At 44.9% G+C, this 18,652-nt stretch overlaps 1 protein-coding gene across 3 annotated transcripts in view; it reads left to right on the top strand.

The window, feature by feature from the left end:
* The window catches only part of PDGFRA (platelet derived growth factor receptor alpha), a 51,433-nt gene that overhangs the window by 8,511 nt on the left and 24,270 nt on the right, over window positions 1-18,652 (top strand). For all 3 annotated transcript variants that reach the window (XM_066278756.1, XM_066278757.1, XM_066278758.1), the window contains exons 2-12: window positions 2,331-2,391; window positions 4,695-5,009; window positions 6,304-6,564; window positions 7,684-7,814; window positions 9,342-9,513; window positions 9,605-9,794; window positions 12,490-12,605; window positions 13,549-13,675; window positions 14,732-14,925; window positions 15,931-16,025; window positions 16,597-16,729. In XM_066278756.1, the coding sequence (XP_066134853.1) occupies window positions 2,343-2,391; window positions 4,695-5,009; window positions 6,304-6,564; window positions 7,684-7,814; window positions 9,342-9,513; window positions 9,605-9,794; window positions 12,490-12,605; window positions 13,549-13,675; window positions 14,732-14,925; window positions 15,931-16,025; window positions 16,597-16,729 (1,783 nt within the window). In that variant the 5' untranslated portion in view covers window positions 2,331-2,342. The remainder of the gene's footprint in view (window positions 1-2,330; window positions 2,392-4,694; window positions 5,010-6,303; window positions 6,565-7,683; window positions 7,815-9,341; window positions 9,514-9,604; window positions 9,795-12,489; window positions 12,606-13,548; window positions 13,676-14,731; window positions 14,926-15,930; window positions 16,026-16,596; window positions 16,730-18,652) is intronic.

Genomic DNA, 18,652 nt, shown 5'->3' with positions numbered 1-18,652 from the left:
AATCAAATAGGTCACAGGGTTGTTATTATTAACAAAACACAGCATACCCTTGAAAACTTTGGCTCAGTAAATACTGCTTTCTCATTCCTGCCTTGGAAAAAACAGTGATCATTTTTTTTTTCTGTCCCACTGACTTCTTTCCCTGTTACCTGTATTTCATCTTTCTTTATCTTTCATTTGCCTGTGAATTCAGTGAAACAGAAAACTGATTCCTGCAAGTAGATCACCTTGCCACTTTAAAGCAAAAATTTGTGATCAGACACCACCAAAAGCTACCAGGCTATTATCTACTGGAGCCTATCCAACCAAATACACGCACATACACTCATACCAAAACAACTAGGATAAACAGGCATACACTGTATTTTTATTTTTAATTTTTTTAGGTTATCTCAGAAATTGTGTATACACATCTGAGTTTCCAAAGTCAGTGATAAAACAGATTAGGTCCTGTGATGCCATTCCAAGTCGTGGGTTGGGTTTGGAGCCCCTCAGGGACTCAGCACATCTCAGGCTGCTTCACTTAAAATGAGGGTGCTCAGCAACCCCAACAGCAGCAAGCCCTTGGCTACTCCCTGCCTTCAGTGAGAGACCCCTTTATCAATGCCTGCGTGTGGGCTGTGCAGGGGGAGGTAAAGTGCGTGGGGTGTGCGTGAAAAGACCAACATCAAGAGAAGGGGCCTTTTCGGGCAGTTGACCACACCAGTGCTTCAGTTTTTCGTTGTGACACCATCGTTGTTCATTGATTGTTTCTCGTATGTGCCTTGACCGTGGGTCTTCAGCAGACCACGTAACCCCTTGCTCGAGCCAGCAACCTTGGGTCCAAGCTGGTGAGCTTTTGCTCAAACCAGATGAGCCTGCGCTCAAGCTGGCAACCTCAGGGTCTCGAACCTGGGTCCTCAGCATCCCAGTCCGATGCTCTATCCATTGTGCCATCACCTGGTCAGGCCACACCAGTGCCTTTTTTTTTTTTTTTACAGAGTCAGAGAGGGGGATAGATAGGGACGGACAGACAGGAGCAGAGAGAGATGAGAAGCATCAATCATCAGTTTTTCGTTGTGGCACTTTAGTTGTTCATTGATTGCTTTCTCATATGTGCCTTGACCGTGGGTCTTCAGTAGACCGAGTAACCCCTTGCTCGAGCCAGCGACCTGGGGTCCAAGCTGGTGAGCTTAGCTCAAACCAGATGAGCCCATGCTCAAGCTGGCGACCTCGGGGTCTCGAACCTAGGTCCTCCGCATCGCTGTCTGATGCTCTATCCACTGCGCCACCACCTGGTCAGGCCACACCAGTGCTTTTATCGCAGCGCACCATGGGCCCTTCTTTAATTTTTCTGTTCCTTAATTTTCTTGATCCTGCTTTCCTTCCTTTCTCCTTGCCCACTGCTTTCCCAGCTTCTGTCTGATGGACATTCAGTTTCAGCCTCTCTCTCCATTTCTCTTCCATTCCCCAGATGTTGAGGCAGGAAGGCCAAGTCCAGAACTTGGTGTCTGTAGGTGCTATTGTAATCATCACATGAGAATGCACCATCAGCCACCATTACATTTTATCCTGTGCTCTACTGCATCCTGTGAGTCACAGCAATTGAGTCACTTTCCTCTCCCATTCCCTCTCCCTTCTTTACTTTCTTTACTGTTCCTCCTTCCACGCCTGTGTCCTGGGCTTTTCTGCGCCTTGTTCAGCCCAACCGTGAGTGCAGCAGGTCCCAGGAGAACTCAGACCGGAAGCCCAGGGCTGAGCCTGGTTTGGGCCCCTGTATCACAAAGTGACATTATCTGCTAAGTGATATTGGTTAGTGGGGCTTTCAGAAACTCTTGGTCTGAGTGGCTCTTTGAGAACGAGTTATTTGTTCCAACCAAGCCTCTTTCCCAAGGGTTGTAGAAGCCGTGACCTTCGTGGACTTTCTGTAGCGAAACATAGCACATGACAACCCATTTTGAGTGAAAACAGCTCAAGTTTGGAAAGCTGAGTAAATACATATGTTTACTTCTTTGTTATTCACATTCTTAATCAAAACTGTGTTAAAGAACTGTTCTCCTGCACTCCTTGGACACATTCCAAGACCATAAAGTGAGATGTTTCAGAATTTGCAGGCACTTAGAAAGGGTTGCAGCTTCAGATGGCTCCCGTCATGATCTTGGGCCCTGTCAGGATATTTGAGACTTTCTCCTGAGGCATCTTATTGTTTTAACTGTGAATCTTACAGTGGGATGTTGTTTACTAAAATGATGCTGTTGGCATTTTCCGTAGCTCAGAGCACAAAGAGAAGCGGGCTCCTGGGTCGTTTCCATCGGCTAACACTGTTTCTGTCTGACTTTTGCCTTTTTCAGTTTTCCAGAGCTATGGGGACTTCCCACCTGGCACTCCTGGTCTTAGGATGTCTCCTCGCAGGTATGGACCCCCCGCCTTCTCCCAGTTTGTTATCCTGGAGGAAGCCTTGTTTACTAAGTTCTGTGCTCTGGGACGTATTACCTGTACTCTGCATAAACAGTCCAAAAGAGTGAAGAAAAGTAGAAAATTGTAGGACATTATCCAGAGTGACCACAAATCTTCAGTTCCTCATTTTAAAGAGAATGTTCTCCAGGAGACATTTTAGTAACTGTTGATCCTAGCATTGAAATGTTGTTAGGGACTAGTAGTCTAAATTCACCCACTGCCATCTTCCTTTTCCAGGGACATGGGTTTCCAGTGCAGGTGGATCAGAGAAATCTAAGAATGTTGAAAAATAAATAATAGAGGCCCTGGCCGGTTGGCTCAGCGGTAGAGCGTCGGCCTAGCGTGCGGAGGACCCGGGTTCGATTCCGGCCAGGGCACACAGGAGAAGCGCCCATTTGCTTCTCCACCCCTCCGCCGCGCTTTCCTCTCTGTCTCTCTCCTCCCCTCCCGCAGCGGAGGCTCCATTGGAGCAAAGATGGCCCGGGCGCTGGGGATGGCTCTGTGGCCTCTGCCTCAGGCGCTAGAGTGGCTCTGGTCGCAACATGGCGACGCCCAGGATGGGCAGAGCATCGCCCCCTGGTGGGCAGAGCGGTCGCCCCTGGTGGGCGTGCCGGGTGGATCCCGGTCGGGCGCATGCGGGAGTCTGTCTGACTGTCTCTCCCTGTTTCCAGCTTCAGAAAAATGAAAAAAAAAAAAAATAAAAATAAATAAATAAATAAATAAATAAATAATAGAAAATTCTTGTCCGGGAAATTATACCTGTCTTAAGTGGAAGATGCTTAAATTGCTGAAAAGTCTTAGAGCTACCTTTTCCAGCCATTCTTTTTTTTTTAAGTGAGAGAGAGAGAGAGAGAGAGAGAGAGAAGAAAGAGATAGACAGAGAGAGACAGATAGGAAGGGAGGGAGATGAGAAGCATCAACTTATAGTTGTGTCACTTTAGTTCTTAGTTAAATGCTTCCCATATGTGCCTTGACTGGAGGGCTCCAGCCAAGCCAGTGAGCTCTTGCTTAAGCCAGTGACCTTTTGTCTCAAGCCAGCAACCATGGGGTCATGTCCACGATCCCATGCTCAAGCTGTCAACCCCACTCTCAATTTGGTGAGGCTGTGCTCAAGATGGATGAGTCCATGCTCAAGATGGTGATCCCGGGGTTTTGAACCTGAGACTTCAGTGTCCCAGGTTGATGCTCTATCCACTGCACCACCACTGGCCAGGCTTCTAAAGAATATAATAGAATATTTGACTCTTGAGAACCTTACCAACTCTATTTCACCAGGAGGATGCCATTGGAGCCATTTGTTGAAATATTTATTGGACTTCTCTTAGTTACTATCCAGATATTTATGCATTGCAGATGCTCACCATGAATCCAATATTTTTAAGTTAACTTAAGCCTATTAGTGTCTTTAGGTCTTATCTATACAGATAATGATAAAACTGAGCAAGAGCATTGATTTAGTAATTCTATACTGTACAAATTATATGCCATCTACAGGGTGGCAGGTGACTCAGATGTGCTTACAACGTCCGTCTTAACAAGCTGCAGGGCACATATCAAAGAAGGGTTGGGTCCCCACATTGGGCTCCAAGGGAGATTAGGGAACATTAATTAATACTTAAGTGATAATATTTCTTCTATCAGTTTTATAGACTGTGGAAGATACACTGAAATTTTAGGTTCTATGGTAAACTTAGACGTTTCATTCTTGGGCTTATTCTTATTTTTGAATGAAAATCCACATTGTCCTGTTTTGGTTTCTGGAAGTCATTAGAGAGACGGCACGTCCAAGTGTTGTAAGAAATGGAAGCTGTGTAATCCTCGAGCACAGATCTGCTTTGTGCTTGGTTCAGGCTCCCTGCCCTTGTTCTCACCCCCGTCCTTCCTAAGGGAAAACCTCTGGAGGGAATGTGGGCAATAAAGAACCCATATGTGCCGGAGCCTATGCCATCTTGGGATATTTTATGGTCACACATAAGGGTCTGAAATATGGAATTGGAATCAGACGTCCTCTACTGTCTGAGTGTTTGGGGCAAATCTGGGGGGCTTGGGGTGGCTATTGAAGCCTTTGGAGGGATTGCTGCTCTCAGCAGATGCGGCGGCTGTGATAATGGGGGGCCTTTCATGAGCACCCAGGCTGACGGATTTTTGTGTAGAAATGGCCATTGTTCATATAAGCGGCTACTGTTGCTTCTCTGGGTTCTCTGGGTGAGACCGTCCCTCCTGGCTGCATCCTATTCAGAGCCTGTTTCCTTTTACAGGGCCGAGCCTAATCCTCTGCCAGCTTTCATTGCCTTCTATCCTCCCCAACGAGAATGAGAAGGTTGTGCAGCTGAATTCATCCTTTTCTCTGAGATGCTTTGGGGAGAGTGAAGTGACCTGGCAGTACCCCATGTCTGACGAGAAGCCCAATGTCAAAATCAGAAATGAGGAGAACAACAGTGGCCTTTTTGTGACGGTGCTGGAAGTGGCCAATGCCTCGGCCACTCACACGGGACTGTACACTTGCTATTACAACCACACGCAGACGGAAGAGAACGAGATCGAAGGCAGTCACATTTACATCTACGTGCCAGGTGAGCGGGACGGCCCCTGGACCCGCAGGACAACCACTCTTGTTGTCCTGTCTCTCCTGTGTTGTGTAGTCGATATTGTAAAAAATATAAAAGTAATAAATATTTTTTTGTAGAAAATTAGAAAAATACAGGTGAATGCACAAAATTAAATCGATCACTTGTAATATCCTTATCAAGAAATAATTCAACATGAGCATTTTGGAACTATATTAAGTTTTGAAAATCATTTTTATTGTGGCATAGTTAATTGGTATTATACAAAAAAAAATCTGAACTATATTCATTTCTATTCAGTTCAGTCAAGTTCCACAAATAGTTACTGTGCGTTTCCTGTGTGTCAGGCATCGTGCTAAGTTCTGGGGACACAAGTTAATTAGGTAGGCGCTATCTTGAGTTGATTAGAGTTCATTATAATAGTTTAAAAATTAAACAAGCTTTTTCTCAAATTCTCTAATGCATGTATCTACTATTAATGAATGGGAAGGGATATTTTCCTTTGTAATGAAATCTTAGGGGCACATCTCACAGTAATGGTGTTCTCTCCTGTCCTCGGAGAGGAAGATGCCGAGAAGGAGTAAGACGGTAGTAAGCAGGCCGGGGTTTTGTTGGGGGCAGTCTCTGGGCGAGAATGGGGAGGGACCCCCAGAGGCTGGGAGAGTTGTGGGGCTGCCTGGTATGTGTGACCCCAATGAAGGAGAGAGGGAAGGAAGGTGGGGTGGATGAGTCCCAGACCTAAGGAAGGCCCGGGAGTCTTCCTGCCTAAGGAACCCAGTTCCCACGTTGGTTGGCTGAAAGCAGCCCCGGAGGAGGGGCTATAACAGAGGCTGAGCTGCCCCGCCCCCGTCCCTGCAGTGGGAGGAGTGTGTGTGTGTGTGTGTGTGTGTGTGTGTGTGTGTGTGTTACTTTCAACCACAGCTCCTCTGACTGATAGCTTAGCCATGGGCTAAGAGGGGGTGAGAATTTTAGAAAACATTTCCTAATAAAAATTACGACTATTTTCTTTAGTTTTGAATGGAGTCGATTATTTTATAGTCCATTTTTTATTTTTTAGTAGTTTAAATTTTGATTTCAATTCTTGGCCAATATATGTGTCACCAGTATTTTTATTAGGGTACAGGCAATTTGATATTGTTTATACTTTAAAATTATCTTCTAGCTATTATGATGACTAATGTTAGTGTGTGAAGGGAAATTCATACCTAATAAGATGCCAATAGGATTTTTTTTTCTCCTGCATATATGGTAAAAAGTAAAATTAACACCTAAAGTGCTTTCTTTCCTTTTCAAACTGCAGATCCAGATGTGGCCTTCGTACCCCTGGGAATGACAGATTATTTAGTCATCGTGGAGAACGACGACTCTGCCATCATACCCTGTCGCACGACAGACCCTCAGACCCCGGTGACGTTGCTCAGCAGTGACGGGGTGGTACTCGCCGCCTACGACAGCCGGCACGGCTTCAACGGAACCTTCACCGGCGGGCCCTATATATGCGAGGCCGTCGTCAGAGGAAAGAAGTTCCAGACCATTCCATTTAACATTTACGCCGTGAAAGGTAATTGTGTCCCTCCCTTCTTCTTTAAATGAGAGTTGCAGGCCTGTATTGTACAACTGACCCTAATATAATACTGTACATCAATTGTAATTGAAAAATATTTAAAATGAAAAAAAAAAAAGGGTTATGGTGAAAATAATCACATGTATTTAGTATTTAAAAAAAAATTATACTCCCTGTTGATGGAAGGCCTGAATTCTGATCTGGGGATTTAGGACCCCACCTTTCCTGTACAATGTTGGGCTGACCTCTGTGGCTATAGTAACACGAAGCTTATCCTTACTGAAGGTAAAGCCTTCTTACTTCTGTAAGATTTCATGTTTCATCAGCTGACTTCAAAATACTATCAGGAATTCTTTTATTGTATAAGCCTCTTACTGTTCTATTTACATCCCTGACTACAGAGGCCCTAAACACAAACACACACTTGAGGGGAGGGGGGAATTGGACGCCTAGATTAATTTTAGTAACCAAAGAAAAGTAATTTTGATTGAGAAAAGCTTGTAGACTTCATCCCTTTGATGTGAGTGTTTAATGAGAATGGGAGAGTATAATACATGTTCGTGTCAGTGTTTGACTGAACACTTACATGTGGTGTGGTGAGAGTACGCCATTTAACTCTTTTTAAGGGTTTGTTTTGTGCCAGGCACTGTGCTAGGCTCTGGAAAAGTGCTGAGAATAACTGGGGAGCAAAGTAGGGGAGAAGAGGAGAATGAGGGATGGGATAGAAGCTAAGAGCCTAGGGGCGTGCTGGTCAGTGAAGGTTGGTTGATTAAATGAATAAATCCGCCAATTAAAGGGATTGCAGAAGAATACAGCCACAATGAACCCAATTGCTCAGACTGTAGTATTCTGTTTAAGTGGAATTTATTTTTACTATTGTTTTTATTTTTGTGTGTGTTTGTGTTATTTTGTATTATAACTCCATGCCAAATTATGTATGCCAATGCAAAATCAAGGCTCCTGAGATTTTTAAAATCTTGTTTTGATTGATCAAAGTGGTTTGCAAATTATTTTTCATGGTTTTCTTAAAACAAAACAACAAATAGCCCAAACTTTCTAAGATCCTAACCATGCTATGGATATTTAGGTCCTTTTGTTTGTTCTTTTTTTAAATAGCAACATTAGAACTTGACCTAGAATTGGAAGCTCCTAAAACTGTATACAAGTCAGGGGAAACAATTGTGCTCACCTGTATCGTCCTTAACAACGAAGTGGTTGACCTTCAGTGGACTTACCCTGGAGAAGTGGTAGGTACCCTCGAGGCTCCTGGTGGTATGGCACGAAGCAGGGCTCAAAAGACCTGCCCCTGACAAGGCACAATACTGAGCTTCTCTAGCCCTGAGCTTCCCATCACTATAGTGGGCACAGTTGGCTCAATGACTTAATGGCTCTTTGAGCAGTGGGAGAGAGTTTGAGATGACAATAACTAAACCAGGACATTCAGCATGTATCAGAGTTGTACACTGAGCCTTCCTGTTCATAAATCAGAAAGAAATAGGAAGGTTCAATGCCAACAAGAGAACCAAAATATTAGAAAATCAAAAAATGAATGTATTTTAAAATTTGCTAATTGTTGAGACAGTCATTACTTCTTACATTCTTGGCTCCCATGCCTTTGGGTTGTGAGGCATTAGCAATGTTGATAGCCTGACCCCCTTCCGTTCTGCTTTGTTGCCTGACACCCAGAATACTGTTCTGCCTCCTACCTGCCTGGTCTTTCTCTGCATGGCTCCTCATTAGTGAACAGGCATCACTTGAATCACTCAGGAAAGATGTGGGGATGTTTGTTAAATCCCAAGCAGTCTGTTAGGAGCCAGCCCATGCACAGAAGGAGGAAGAAGGGAGGAGTGGAGATGGAAGTGGGGAACGGGGACCACTCTGTCATTTCTGGTCACTGGATTTACACACAGGGTCTCACTCATTCTAATGCACTGTGGTACATGTATTAGAAAAGTGAGTATAAAACACAGTGATGGTCCAATGCAGAAATAATTAACAGTGCTTAAGACAGCACCCTCAGAGAACAAAAACCAAATATATATGTGTATATATATATATTTCTTCCCCCCTTTACTCCTGATATGCAAATTTCTGCTCCTATATATCTTCCTTGCAGTGTGAGACTATTTGATTTTTCTGTTCATACTTGATTGCCTTTAATCATTAAAATGTAACATTTCTTTTCTACTTATTACAGAGAGACATTCTTTCCCTCCAAACCAAAATACATGCTATTTGGCCCCCAAATATACAAGTATATATCAATTATTTTGTTTGATAGTAAGAGTAATGCACGTTTATTGTTGAAACTTTATAAAATATAGAGAAACAGGAAAAGCCACTTCCCAGTACATCACTGTTAATATTTTAGGGAGATAAATCCTTTAAATACTTTGTATATGTGATAAATGTTTAATAATTAATAGGTATTATACTTTAAATACTACTTTGTAATATCCATTTTTCTTTGACGATATAGCACAAACACCTTACTGTCTCATTAAATAGCCTTTTAAAATGTGGTTTTCTAAGGAGCTGGCTTAAAAACAGTTGTTTTACTCGAATTTTCTTAGAGCAGTGTACTTTCATGGCACAATCAAGAGGAAGCCACAGAGATTCCCACAGACCTGACACGTGCACAGCCTCCCCTATTGTCACCATCCTCACGAGGTGGCACATCTGTGAGAACCTACCTGGTCACAGTCCACGTTTTACCCAAGGGTTCACTCCTAGGAGCTAGCTTTTTAAAGTCGATTTTCCTTCTTCTGCGGTAGAAAAACAAAGGTGTCGTAAGGCTGGAGGAAATCAAGGATCCAAACATCAAATTGGTGTACACGCTGATGGTCCCCAAGGCCTCGGTGAAAGACAGTGGAGATTACGAATGTGTTGCCCGCCAGGCGACGAGGGAGGTCAAAGAAATGAAGAAAGTCACCATTTCTGTCCATGGTACATTCTGCTTTCTAACATGTCAGCGGCCGTGCTGCTCGGGACTCACTGTGCGGTAACCGTTGTTTAATGGCAACTCTTCCCTGTACAGAGAGAGGGTTCATTGAGATCAAACCCAACTTCACCCCATCGGAAGCTGTCAACCTGCACGAAGTCAAACATTTCGTGGTGGACGTGCAGGCCTACCCCCCTCCCAGGATATCCTGGCTGAAAGACAACCTGACCCTGATCGAAAACCTCACGGAGATCACCACCGACGTGGAAAAGATTCAGGAAATAAGGTAAAGGAACACCTTCCCCACACGCGCCCTTTCCTTTCATTGTGCGTCCCTAGGTAGACAAAGGTCCGTGTGTGACCTACAACCCAGACCAGGAGTCAGTCTGGAAAACCTAGCCATCTGAGTCAGGAGACACTGGAAATCAAGTACCTTTAGTGATAACATTGCGATGTGGGAATGATATTTTGGTAAGGATTTAATGATTGAATAAGAAAGAAGAAATGAAATCTCTGTCCCCCAGTGAAGAACGGGTTCTTGGATCTCGTGAGGGGTGAAGGGAAGAAAGCAGAACTGACCCATTTGGATGGAATATATTCTTTGATGTGTATCATCTACATTGCCGTACAGTAGTCATGCATGGTGGTTACAGTCGCAAGGCAACTATCATATAAACTGACATAAAACAAGTCATCATTGACTTAGTTTGAGACACATCTGCCCCAGTGAGACCCCCACAGGAAATACGAGTGGAGTCTGGTTAGGAGAAAAGATACAAGAAAGGGTTTGGATCCCCGCCCACTGGTGAGATCGGTACGCTGCTCTCATCTCCTAACTGATGGTGGAGTTCTGGGTAAGTCACGCCTCAGCCTCAATTTCCTCGTCTATAAGGTAGGGTGAATAATATTGTATGCCCTTCAAGGCAAGGTATTGGATCAGATAATATTTGGGGTCTCTTGGGATTCTGAGCTCTGACTGCAGTCCAGGGGCAGAAAGTATACCTTGAAGGATCCAGCTAATCCAGGCCCGGGCCCTTGTCAGAAACCATCCGTAGAGACAAAGGTCAGTCCTCTACTTCCAGCTGCTAGGAGAGAAGAGACAGAATCTCTCTCATCAGTTCACTTAACCTCACGAACATGGCACACATCTGTCCGAGCACTGTCCACAAGCGAGTCAGTAGTAATGGCACCTGAGTGGTCAGGGAAGCTGCCTGTTAAAGTTTGAGGAGTTCCTTCACATATTCTTCTAGTTCCATTATGGGCCAGAGATGAACATGACAAGTGGGGTATCTGGCTTCCCAGAGCTCAGGACTAGTGGACCCACCAGCTTTCCTGGCTGAACAGTATAGAAAACAAAGGAGAGAAGGTCATCTGGTCATCTGCAGCCAGATGTGCTTACGGGTTCTAAGGAAATCCGGTCTGGGAGCCGAGGGCGCAGCTGAGGAAGCAGCCCTGCCCGCTCTCATCACAGGCCGAGTGCCTGGCATGTTGGCCTAGAAGAGTCTTAATTTGCAGGGTACTTCTGAGTCTACCAAATGCTTCTATGCATATAATTTAATTTAATTAATTCTTTAAATGACACTGTGCTATGCATACAATATTTTTTATGTTACACATAAGAAAACTGAGGCATTTCAATAATGAGAATGTCAATGATGCCCAAGGTCTGCTCACCATGAGGATGTCCAGAAAGGCCAAGTTCTGCTCACCTTGAACAGCGAGTGCTCGTCTCCGCTCTAGCTGCTCTTCCCACCTGTGATGTTCTGTAAAGAAGGACAAATGGACAAATAACTAGATTGATGCACGCACACACACATGTGTGTGCACACACACGTGCACAGCCAAATGTCATTTATGATACACATGTGTGAGAATCTTTAGGGGAAACCTCACTTTAATAAAGTATGAAGAAATATATATATATATTTTTTGTATTTTTCTGAAGCTGGAAACGGGGAGAGACAGTCAGACAGACTCCCGCATGTGCCCAACCGGGATCCACCAGGCACGCCCACCAGGGGCGATGCTCTGCCCACCAGGGGGGCGATGCTCTGCCCCTCCGGGGTGCCGCTCTGCCACGACCAGAGCCACTCTAGCGCCTGGGGCAGAGGCCAAGGAGCCATCCCCAGCGCCCGGGCCATCTTTGCTCCAATGGAGCCTTGGCTGCGGGAGGGGAAGAGAGAGACAGAGAGGAAGGAGGAGGGGGGAGTGGAGAAGCAAATGGGCACGTCTCCTATGTGCCCTGGCCGGGAATCGAACCCGGGTCCCCCGCACGCCAAGCCGACGCTCTACCGCTGAGCCAACCGGCCAGGGCCTCTAGTTGTTTTTGGAATAGATGGAATCATGTGCTTTAAAACCATTCACACATACAGATGGTACGCGGTATAAGAAGCTGCATTCTGCTCCTGCCCCTTCTGCCCACTGCCGCTCCCCTCCCACAGAGATGCACTTCTATTAGTTTTGTTAGGTTCTTATGAAATTTTCCAGAGTTCTGTTTGTTTTTAAAGCAAATACAAGCAAGAAGGAATGTTATATCCGGGAAACCTCTCTATATCAATATGCAGACAGCCTCCTCATTCTTCTTTTCCATTGTTTTTTCATTGTTTGGCTGAACTACCCAAGTGATTGATACTTAGGGGAAGCCAGTGTTTTTTAAAAAAGATAAAGAAATCAAGGGTTTTTTTCTTTTTAAAGAAAAGTTGGTGTGATGTGTTTATCCCCATTCAGAAATCAGGCCTCTCCAGAGCTCACTGCTGTGGGAGCCGCAACGGTCACAGGGTCTGGTCTTCCGCTGAAGAGTTAAGTGTCTGCAAGACTTTCAATTGGTACAAAGTGAATTGGAAATCCCGATGAGTCAGACAAGGAGAGAAGATGTTTTTACTTTTTACAAAAAATAAAAGTCAAAGCAAACATGGTAACTGCTGATTTGATTGGGATTTATTTGGCTGCCACTTGCTGAAACAAAGTCCTTTTCCTTTAAGGTATCGAAGCAAGTTAAAGCTGATCCGTGCCAAGGAAGAAGACAGTGGCCACTATACTATTGTGATTCAAAATGAAGATGACATGAAGAGCTACACCTTTGAACTCTTAACTCAAGGTATGCTGGGGCAGGCTGAAGATGATGCCTGCTCAGCGAATGAGTGAGCGCGTGTGCCCTGAGGGGAGCCCGGGACTTTTCTCCCCTGTCGTGGAGGGACAGCAGTGCACTTAGGGCAGAAGCCGAGACTGCAGATGTCATGTGGTGGGGATAGCCTTGTTGGACTTAAGAATTCAAGTAATTCTAGAAGGTTCCAGGCTGCTCTGGAACATTCCAATTAGAAATTCCAAAGCTCCAACAGCTTCTTTATCACCTGCTTCTCAATCTAGCACCTATAGTTTGGAGAAAAATGATGCTTTTGGTCCAAATGACTGTAGGTAGTTCCAGAGAGCTTGGGCCTTTTTGCTTAGCTTCCTGTCGACATGGTACAGTGGCCCTACCAGAATGGAGTGCCCATGTCATTTTATGTTCAGGTTCAGCACCTGTCCACCTATCCATTGAGTACCTACCGTGTGCCAGATACTGTCTTAGGTGGGCTCATTTGACCCTCATAGTAAATCTATGGTTCAAGCAGTAGCATATTTCTCAATTGTTTGATCACAGATTTAAAAAAAAATCTTTAAAACCTAATAATATCCCACAGGTGCACTTTGGCAAATGCTTCTATAGATTACACCTGAGCTGAATCCATTCATTAGTTGAATCCTAAGCTATATTAATTTTAAGAGCCTTTTTTCCTTTCAAGCCAAATAACCACAGGGGCCTCTTGCTTTTCTCACCTCAGATTTAAAACACCATGGGGCACAAATCCCACAACACTGAAACCGAAATGCTCTTAACCAAGTGGGTCTGTGCAAACTGGAATGCAATTGTGCACTCAGCCTCTCTTGGGCGGTTTCGCGAATGCCCTGTGGGCGAGTTCTGAACTCATATTCCGTGTTGTAGTTCCCAGGAGTTTGGGGTCAGGAATCATTCAGTTCTCATGTCTTTCCACCTCTTGCAGTTCCCTCATCTATTCTGGACTTGGTCGATGACCACCATGGCTCTACAGGGGGACAGACCGTGAGGTGCACGGCTGCAGGGACTCCTCTTCCTGATATTGAGTGGATGATTTGCAAGGATATTAAGAAGTATGGAAACCAAGATCTTCCTTATTCATTTGTGGTCAGAATGTTTCTTCCCTGATGCAAAGGACCTCAAATGTATTTTATTTCTTTTGTATTTGACATTTCTATTTGGCTTACATCTCATAAACTACTAGAGTTCTGCATGTGGTCCTTGTGTATGCGTGTGTGTGTGTGTGTGTGTGTGTGTACCTGTGTGTTCAGAAATATGTGACAGGGTCCATGGCTTTCATCAGATTCCCCAAGGGTCTCTCATTTAAAAAGAATGAATTTAAAGAGCTGCTGTTATAAGAGGATTTTTGCTACCCTGGCCCAAATTTGTACCTCACATTTCTTACACGGGAAACTTTGTTTTGGTGGTTAGACTGGCGTGTGAACATAAATGAAAATATTGCCCATGTGACTGCTTACTGCCTCATCTGCCTACCTGCAAACTGGTGGTTTAACTCACCAGTTGCTTCTTCATTCCTTATTCCTCAGCCTCCTCTAATGGGCACATGAGCAGCATGTTCCCACTTCTGTCGTTGGCCACTGGCTGTGTTCAGAAGCTTCTCTCCTAAAGGCTGAGACCTACCCCCTCAGAAGGGTAAAGGCCCAGATTTGGATCTTGACTAGAGCCACAATCTAGGTCTCAAAACTGAGCCGGGTGATCACTCTAACTTTATTACACCTTGGGGGCTCTTCACAGTGTAGATAAAGAGAAGGGCTCCAGGCCTTTTTGGAGGGGTAGGAACATTCTTGAAGTCAAAACACTATTCAGTTGACTCCTGGGTTCAAGGCTTGAGATTGGTAGTTATATTTCACTGGACTTGTTCATCTCTGCCTTGCCTTCGTAATCAGTTAACTTTCAATTAACCTATCTAATGTAGGTTATTCAATCTTTGGCATGTAACAATCAAGTTTTAATATTAATATGCATATAAAATAAGAAAATTACCCCCCCCTGTACCCCCTAATATAGGCCATGTCAGAATGGCTTGCTGTTTTAGATAATTCTCATTGCTTCACTCACCTCCATTACTCTAGATAACTGGCTCTGTATTTGTGCCCTTTTCTTTCCAGATGTAATAATGAGACTTCATGGACGATTCTGGCCAACAACATCTCAAACATCATCACAGAGGTCTACCCCCTAGACAGGAGCAGGGTGGAGGGCCGGGTGACCTTCGCCAAAGTGGAGGAGACCATCGCAGTTCGCTGTCTGGCTAAGAATCTCCTTGGGGTTGAGAACCGAGAGCTGAAGCTGGTGGCTCCCAGTGAGTTGCTCATCAGTCATCAGCCAAGCCCTTCCTCCCTGAGGTGGAACTTTGAATCCCAGGGGGGTCTTATAGGAACAAAGGTCCCAAGGAAGATATTCAGCTCTGATTGATCTTACAGGGCCTTCTCTTGGCACCTGTGTGGGAGGACTTTCTTTCAGGTTCAGATACAAAACTACAGCCTGTAGAGGCCTCTTGCATTTTGCTTGTCTAGCTACCTAGTCTCTCTAGTCTGAGTGTGGGAATGGAGGGAAAGATCTCCTGCCTGTTGCTCCTTACAACAGTGAGACATCTTGAATTCCTTAAGACAAAAAATTAATGAAGCCAAAAGCAATGTAAACAAAATGCAACCTTTCAACATAAACTGAGCTTAAGTTTCTGAACTTAGAGTAGCTCTCAATCTCCTCTATCAGTCGTGTGTGTGTGTGTGTGTGTGTGTGTGTGTGTGTGACAGAGTCAGAGAGAGGGACAGATAGACAGGAAGGGAGAGAGATGAGAATTCTTTGTTGCGGCTCCTTAGTTCTTCATTGATTGCTTTCTCATATGTGTCCTGACTGGGGGCTACGGCAGAGTGAGTGATCCCTTGCTCGAGCCAGCAACCTTGTGCTCAAGCTGGCGACCTCGGGGTCTCGAATCTGGATCCTCCACATCCTAGTCCGACGCTCTGTCCACTGTGCCACCACCTGGTCAGGCTCCTCTATCAGTCTTGATATTCCAATGTACATTCTGTCCAGAAGGTTAACATTGGAGCACCTTTAGTGAAAGTATTGCACTCCCCTCATTGAAGTTTGTCCCTTCCTTTTCTAAGGGAAGAGTTGGAGTAGTCTCATTCTCATGGGTATAGATAATGGAGAGATGCTATTGCCCATCCCTAAAATGAGCCAGGCAGCCCTCATGCTTCTCCAGCAGGGTCAGGGATTTCTGCCCAGTCACAGTTGCACCACCCTTCTGCCCTCCTGTGTGTTCGTGCAGATTGTCCACCACGCCTCTCTCTTCTTTCTGCAGCCCTACGTTCAGAACTCACGGTGGCAGCTGCAGTTCTGGTGCTGTTGGTGATTGTGATCATCTCACTGATTGTCCTCGTCGTCATTTGGAAACAGGTAGATATTTTTCTCAAAGAACCAAAAATCTTTGAAGCCAATAAGAGCAAGAAGAATAAAAACCTAGTCCAGCCTGACCGGGTGGTGGTGCAGTGGATAGAGCGTTGGACTGGGATGCGGAGGACCCAGGTTCAAGACCCCGAGGTCGCCAGCTTGAGCACGGGCTCATCTGGTTTGAGCAAAAGCTCACCAGCTTGAGCCCAAGGTCACTGGCTCGAGAAAGGGGTTACTCGGTCTGCTGGAGGCCCGCGGTCAAAGCACGTATGAGAAGGCAATCAATGAACAATTAAGGTGTTGCAATGCGAACGAAAAACTAATGATTGATGCTTCCCATCTCTTGGTTCCTGTCTGTCTGTCCCTGTCTATCCCTCTCTCTGACTCTCTCTCTCTGTCTCTGTAAAAAAAAAATAAAAAGAAAAAAAAGAAAAGAAAACAAAACCTAGTCTAGGGCTTGGCACAGAGAAGGCGCTCAGAAATTATGTGTTGAGTTACTGTGTCTGGCCACTTTGTGGCTGCAGTTAAGCTTTAGTGCATTCAGACTTGGGTAATTACCTGTCCTGGTCATTTATAGAAACCGAGGTATGAAATTCGCTGGAGGGTCATCGAGTCAATCAGCCCTGATGGACATGAATATATTTATGTGGACCCGATGCAGCTGCCTTATGACTCGAGATGGGAGTTTCCAAGAGATGGACTAGTGCTGGGTAAGCTCCTCCTGGTGATCTCCTAAGATTCCCTTTCAGTTTGTACATGACTTTGCTCTTTACAGGGCCTTGGAGAAATGGGGGATCTGAGCTTGTGCTTAATAACAGCTAGGCAATAAGAATTGGCTTTCAGAAATATTTTTTGTCTTGAAAATGAGTTAATTGGATCATTGCAGTGGTTTTTTTTTTTAAATCTCACTTTATAGCGAGTTATGGTTACATAAAATTTTACAAAAGAAGAGACTATGAAGACACCTGCAGCAGACACCCATCAAAATGGCTTTGCTTCAGAAATGACACAGATTGAAAAGGAGATGAATTTCTGTGACTAAAAAGGAACTGATAAGAAACGAATGAAGACAATCACAAAATGTTTTTTTGGTCCAGTACATTCTGGAAACGGGGAGAGACAGTCAGACAGACTCCCGCATGTACCCGACCGGGATCCACCCGGCACACCCACCAGGGGGCGACGCTCTGCCCCTCCGGGGCGTTGCTCTGTCATGACCGGAGCCACTCTAGCGCCTGGGGCAGAGGCCATGGAGCCATCCCCAGTGCCCAGGCCATCTTTTTGCTCCAGTGGAGCCTCGGCTGCGGGAGGGGAAGAGAGAGACAGAGAGGAAGGAGAGGGGGAGGGGTGGAGAAGCAAATGGGCGCCTCTCCTGTGTGCTCTAGCTGGGAATCAAACCCGGGACTTCCGCACGCCAGGCTGACGCTCTACCACTGAGCCAACCGGCCAGGGCCGGTCCAGTACATTCTAAGGATGTATTAGATATTTCTTTAGAATATATATTTAGAATATAAAACTGTAAGTACATTTTTTGTTTGTTTGTTTGTTTATTTGTTTTTTGTATTTTTCTGAAGCTGGAAACGGGGAGAGACAGTCAGACAGACTCCCGCATGCGCCCGACCGGGATCCACCTGGCACGCCCACCAGGGGCGACGCTCTGCCCACCAGGGGGCAATGCTCTGCCGGTCCAGGGTGTCGCTCTGCCGCAACCAGAGCCACTCTAGCGCCTGGGGCAGAGGCCAAGGAGCCATTCCCAGCGCCCAGGCCATCTTTGCTCCAATGGAGCCTCGGCTGCGGGAGGGGAAGAGAGAGACAGAGAGGAAGGAGGGGAGGAGGTGGAGAAGCAAATGGGCGCTTCTCCTATGTGCCCTGGCCAGGAATCGAACCCGGGTCCCCCACACGCCAGGCTGATGCTCTACCGCTGAGCCAAACCAGCCAGGGCCTGTAAGTACATTTTTAAAGGAAAACACATAAAAATAATCAAGCCAATTTATCATAGACTTTTCAAATATTTTAATCTTGGCTGAGACCAAATACATGAAGCTTGAGTCCAGGGGATTTAAAAAAAAAAAAAATCACATTCTTTGCAAGTAAAAGAATAGAATAATCTTTGTTTAAAATCAAAAGGGGGCTTTCCACATTAACAAAACAGTTTATAAAAATCAGTTAACAATCCTGCCTTCAAATTTGTATTATAAAGTCTCTTAACCCAAAGCCATTTTGTTAGCTAAAAGTATAGATGTTTGCTTCTGGATGAGTTATTAGGAAATCTAAAACATTACCAACACAGAGTTGAAATTTGAAGCTATTTAAAGTTAATAAAGCTGATTATTAAACTAAAAAACAAAATCATTCTGAATGAGTGAAAACATGACAAAGAAATGCGAGTTAGACCTGGCGCTGTGTCAGTCACCAGGAAAGTTCTAATGGTATGTACTTTGGATGGTGCCAAAGGCAGTTTTTAATTGTCCACCTGTCTGATCCCAGAATACAGCAACGTTAGGTCTTCTTAGAGAGTTACTTAACCTGAAATCATTCAAGACATCCTAGCTACTCTCAATCCAAATACTTATACCTGGGAACTAAGCTTTGTTTAAAAAATTGTACTTCCCTTGTTTTACAAAGAGGGACAA

The sequence above is a fragment of the Saccopteryx bilineata genome, chromosome 5 (genome assembly GCF_036850765.1).
Source record: "Saccopteryx bilineata isolate mSacBil1 chromosome 5, mSacBil1_pri_phased_curated, whole genome shotgun sequence".
Classification (NCBI taxonomy): Eukaryota; Metazoa; Chordata; class Mammalia; order Chiroptera; family Emballonuridae; genus Saccopteryx; species Saccopteryx bilineata.
This window is presented reverse-complemented; position numbering and strand designations above follow the sequence as displayed.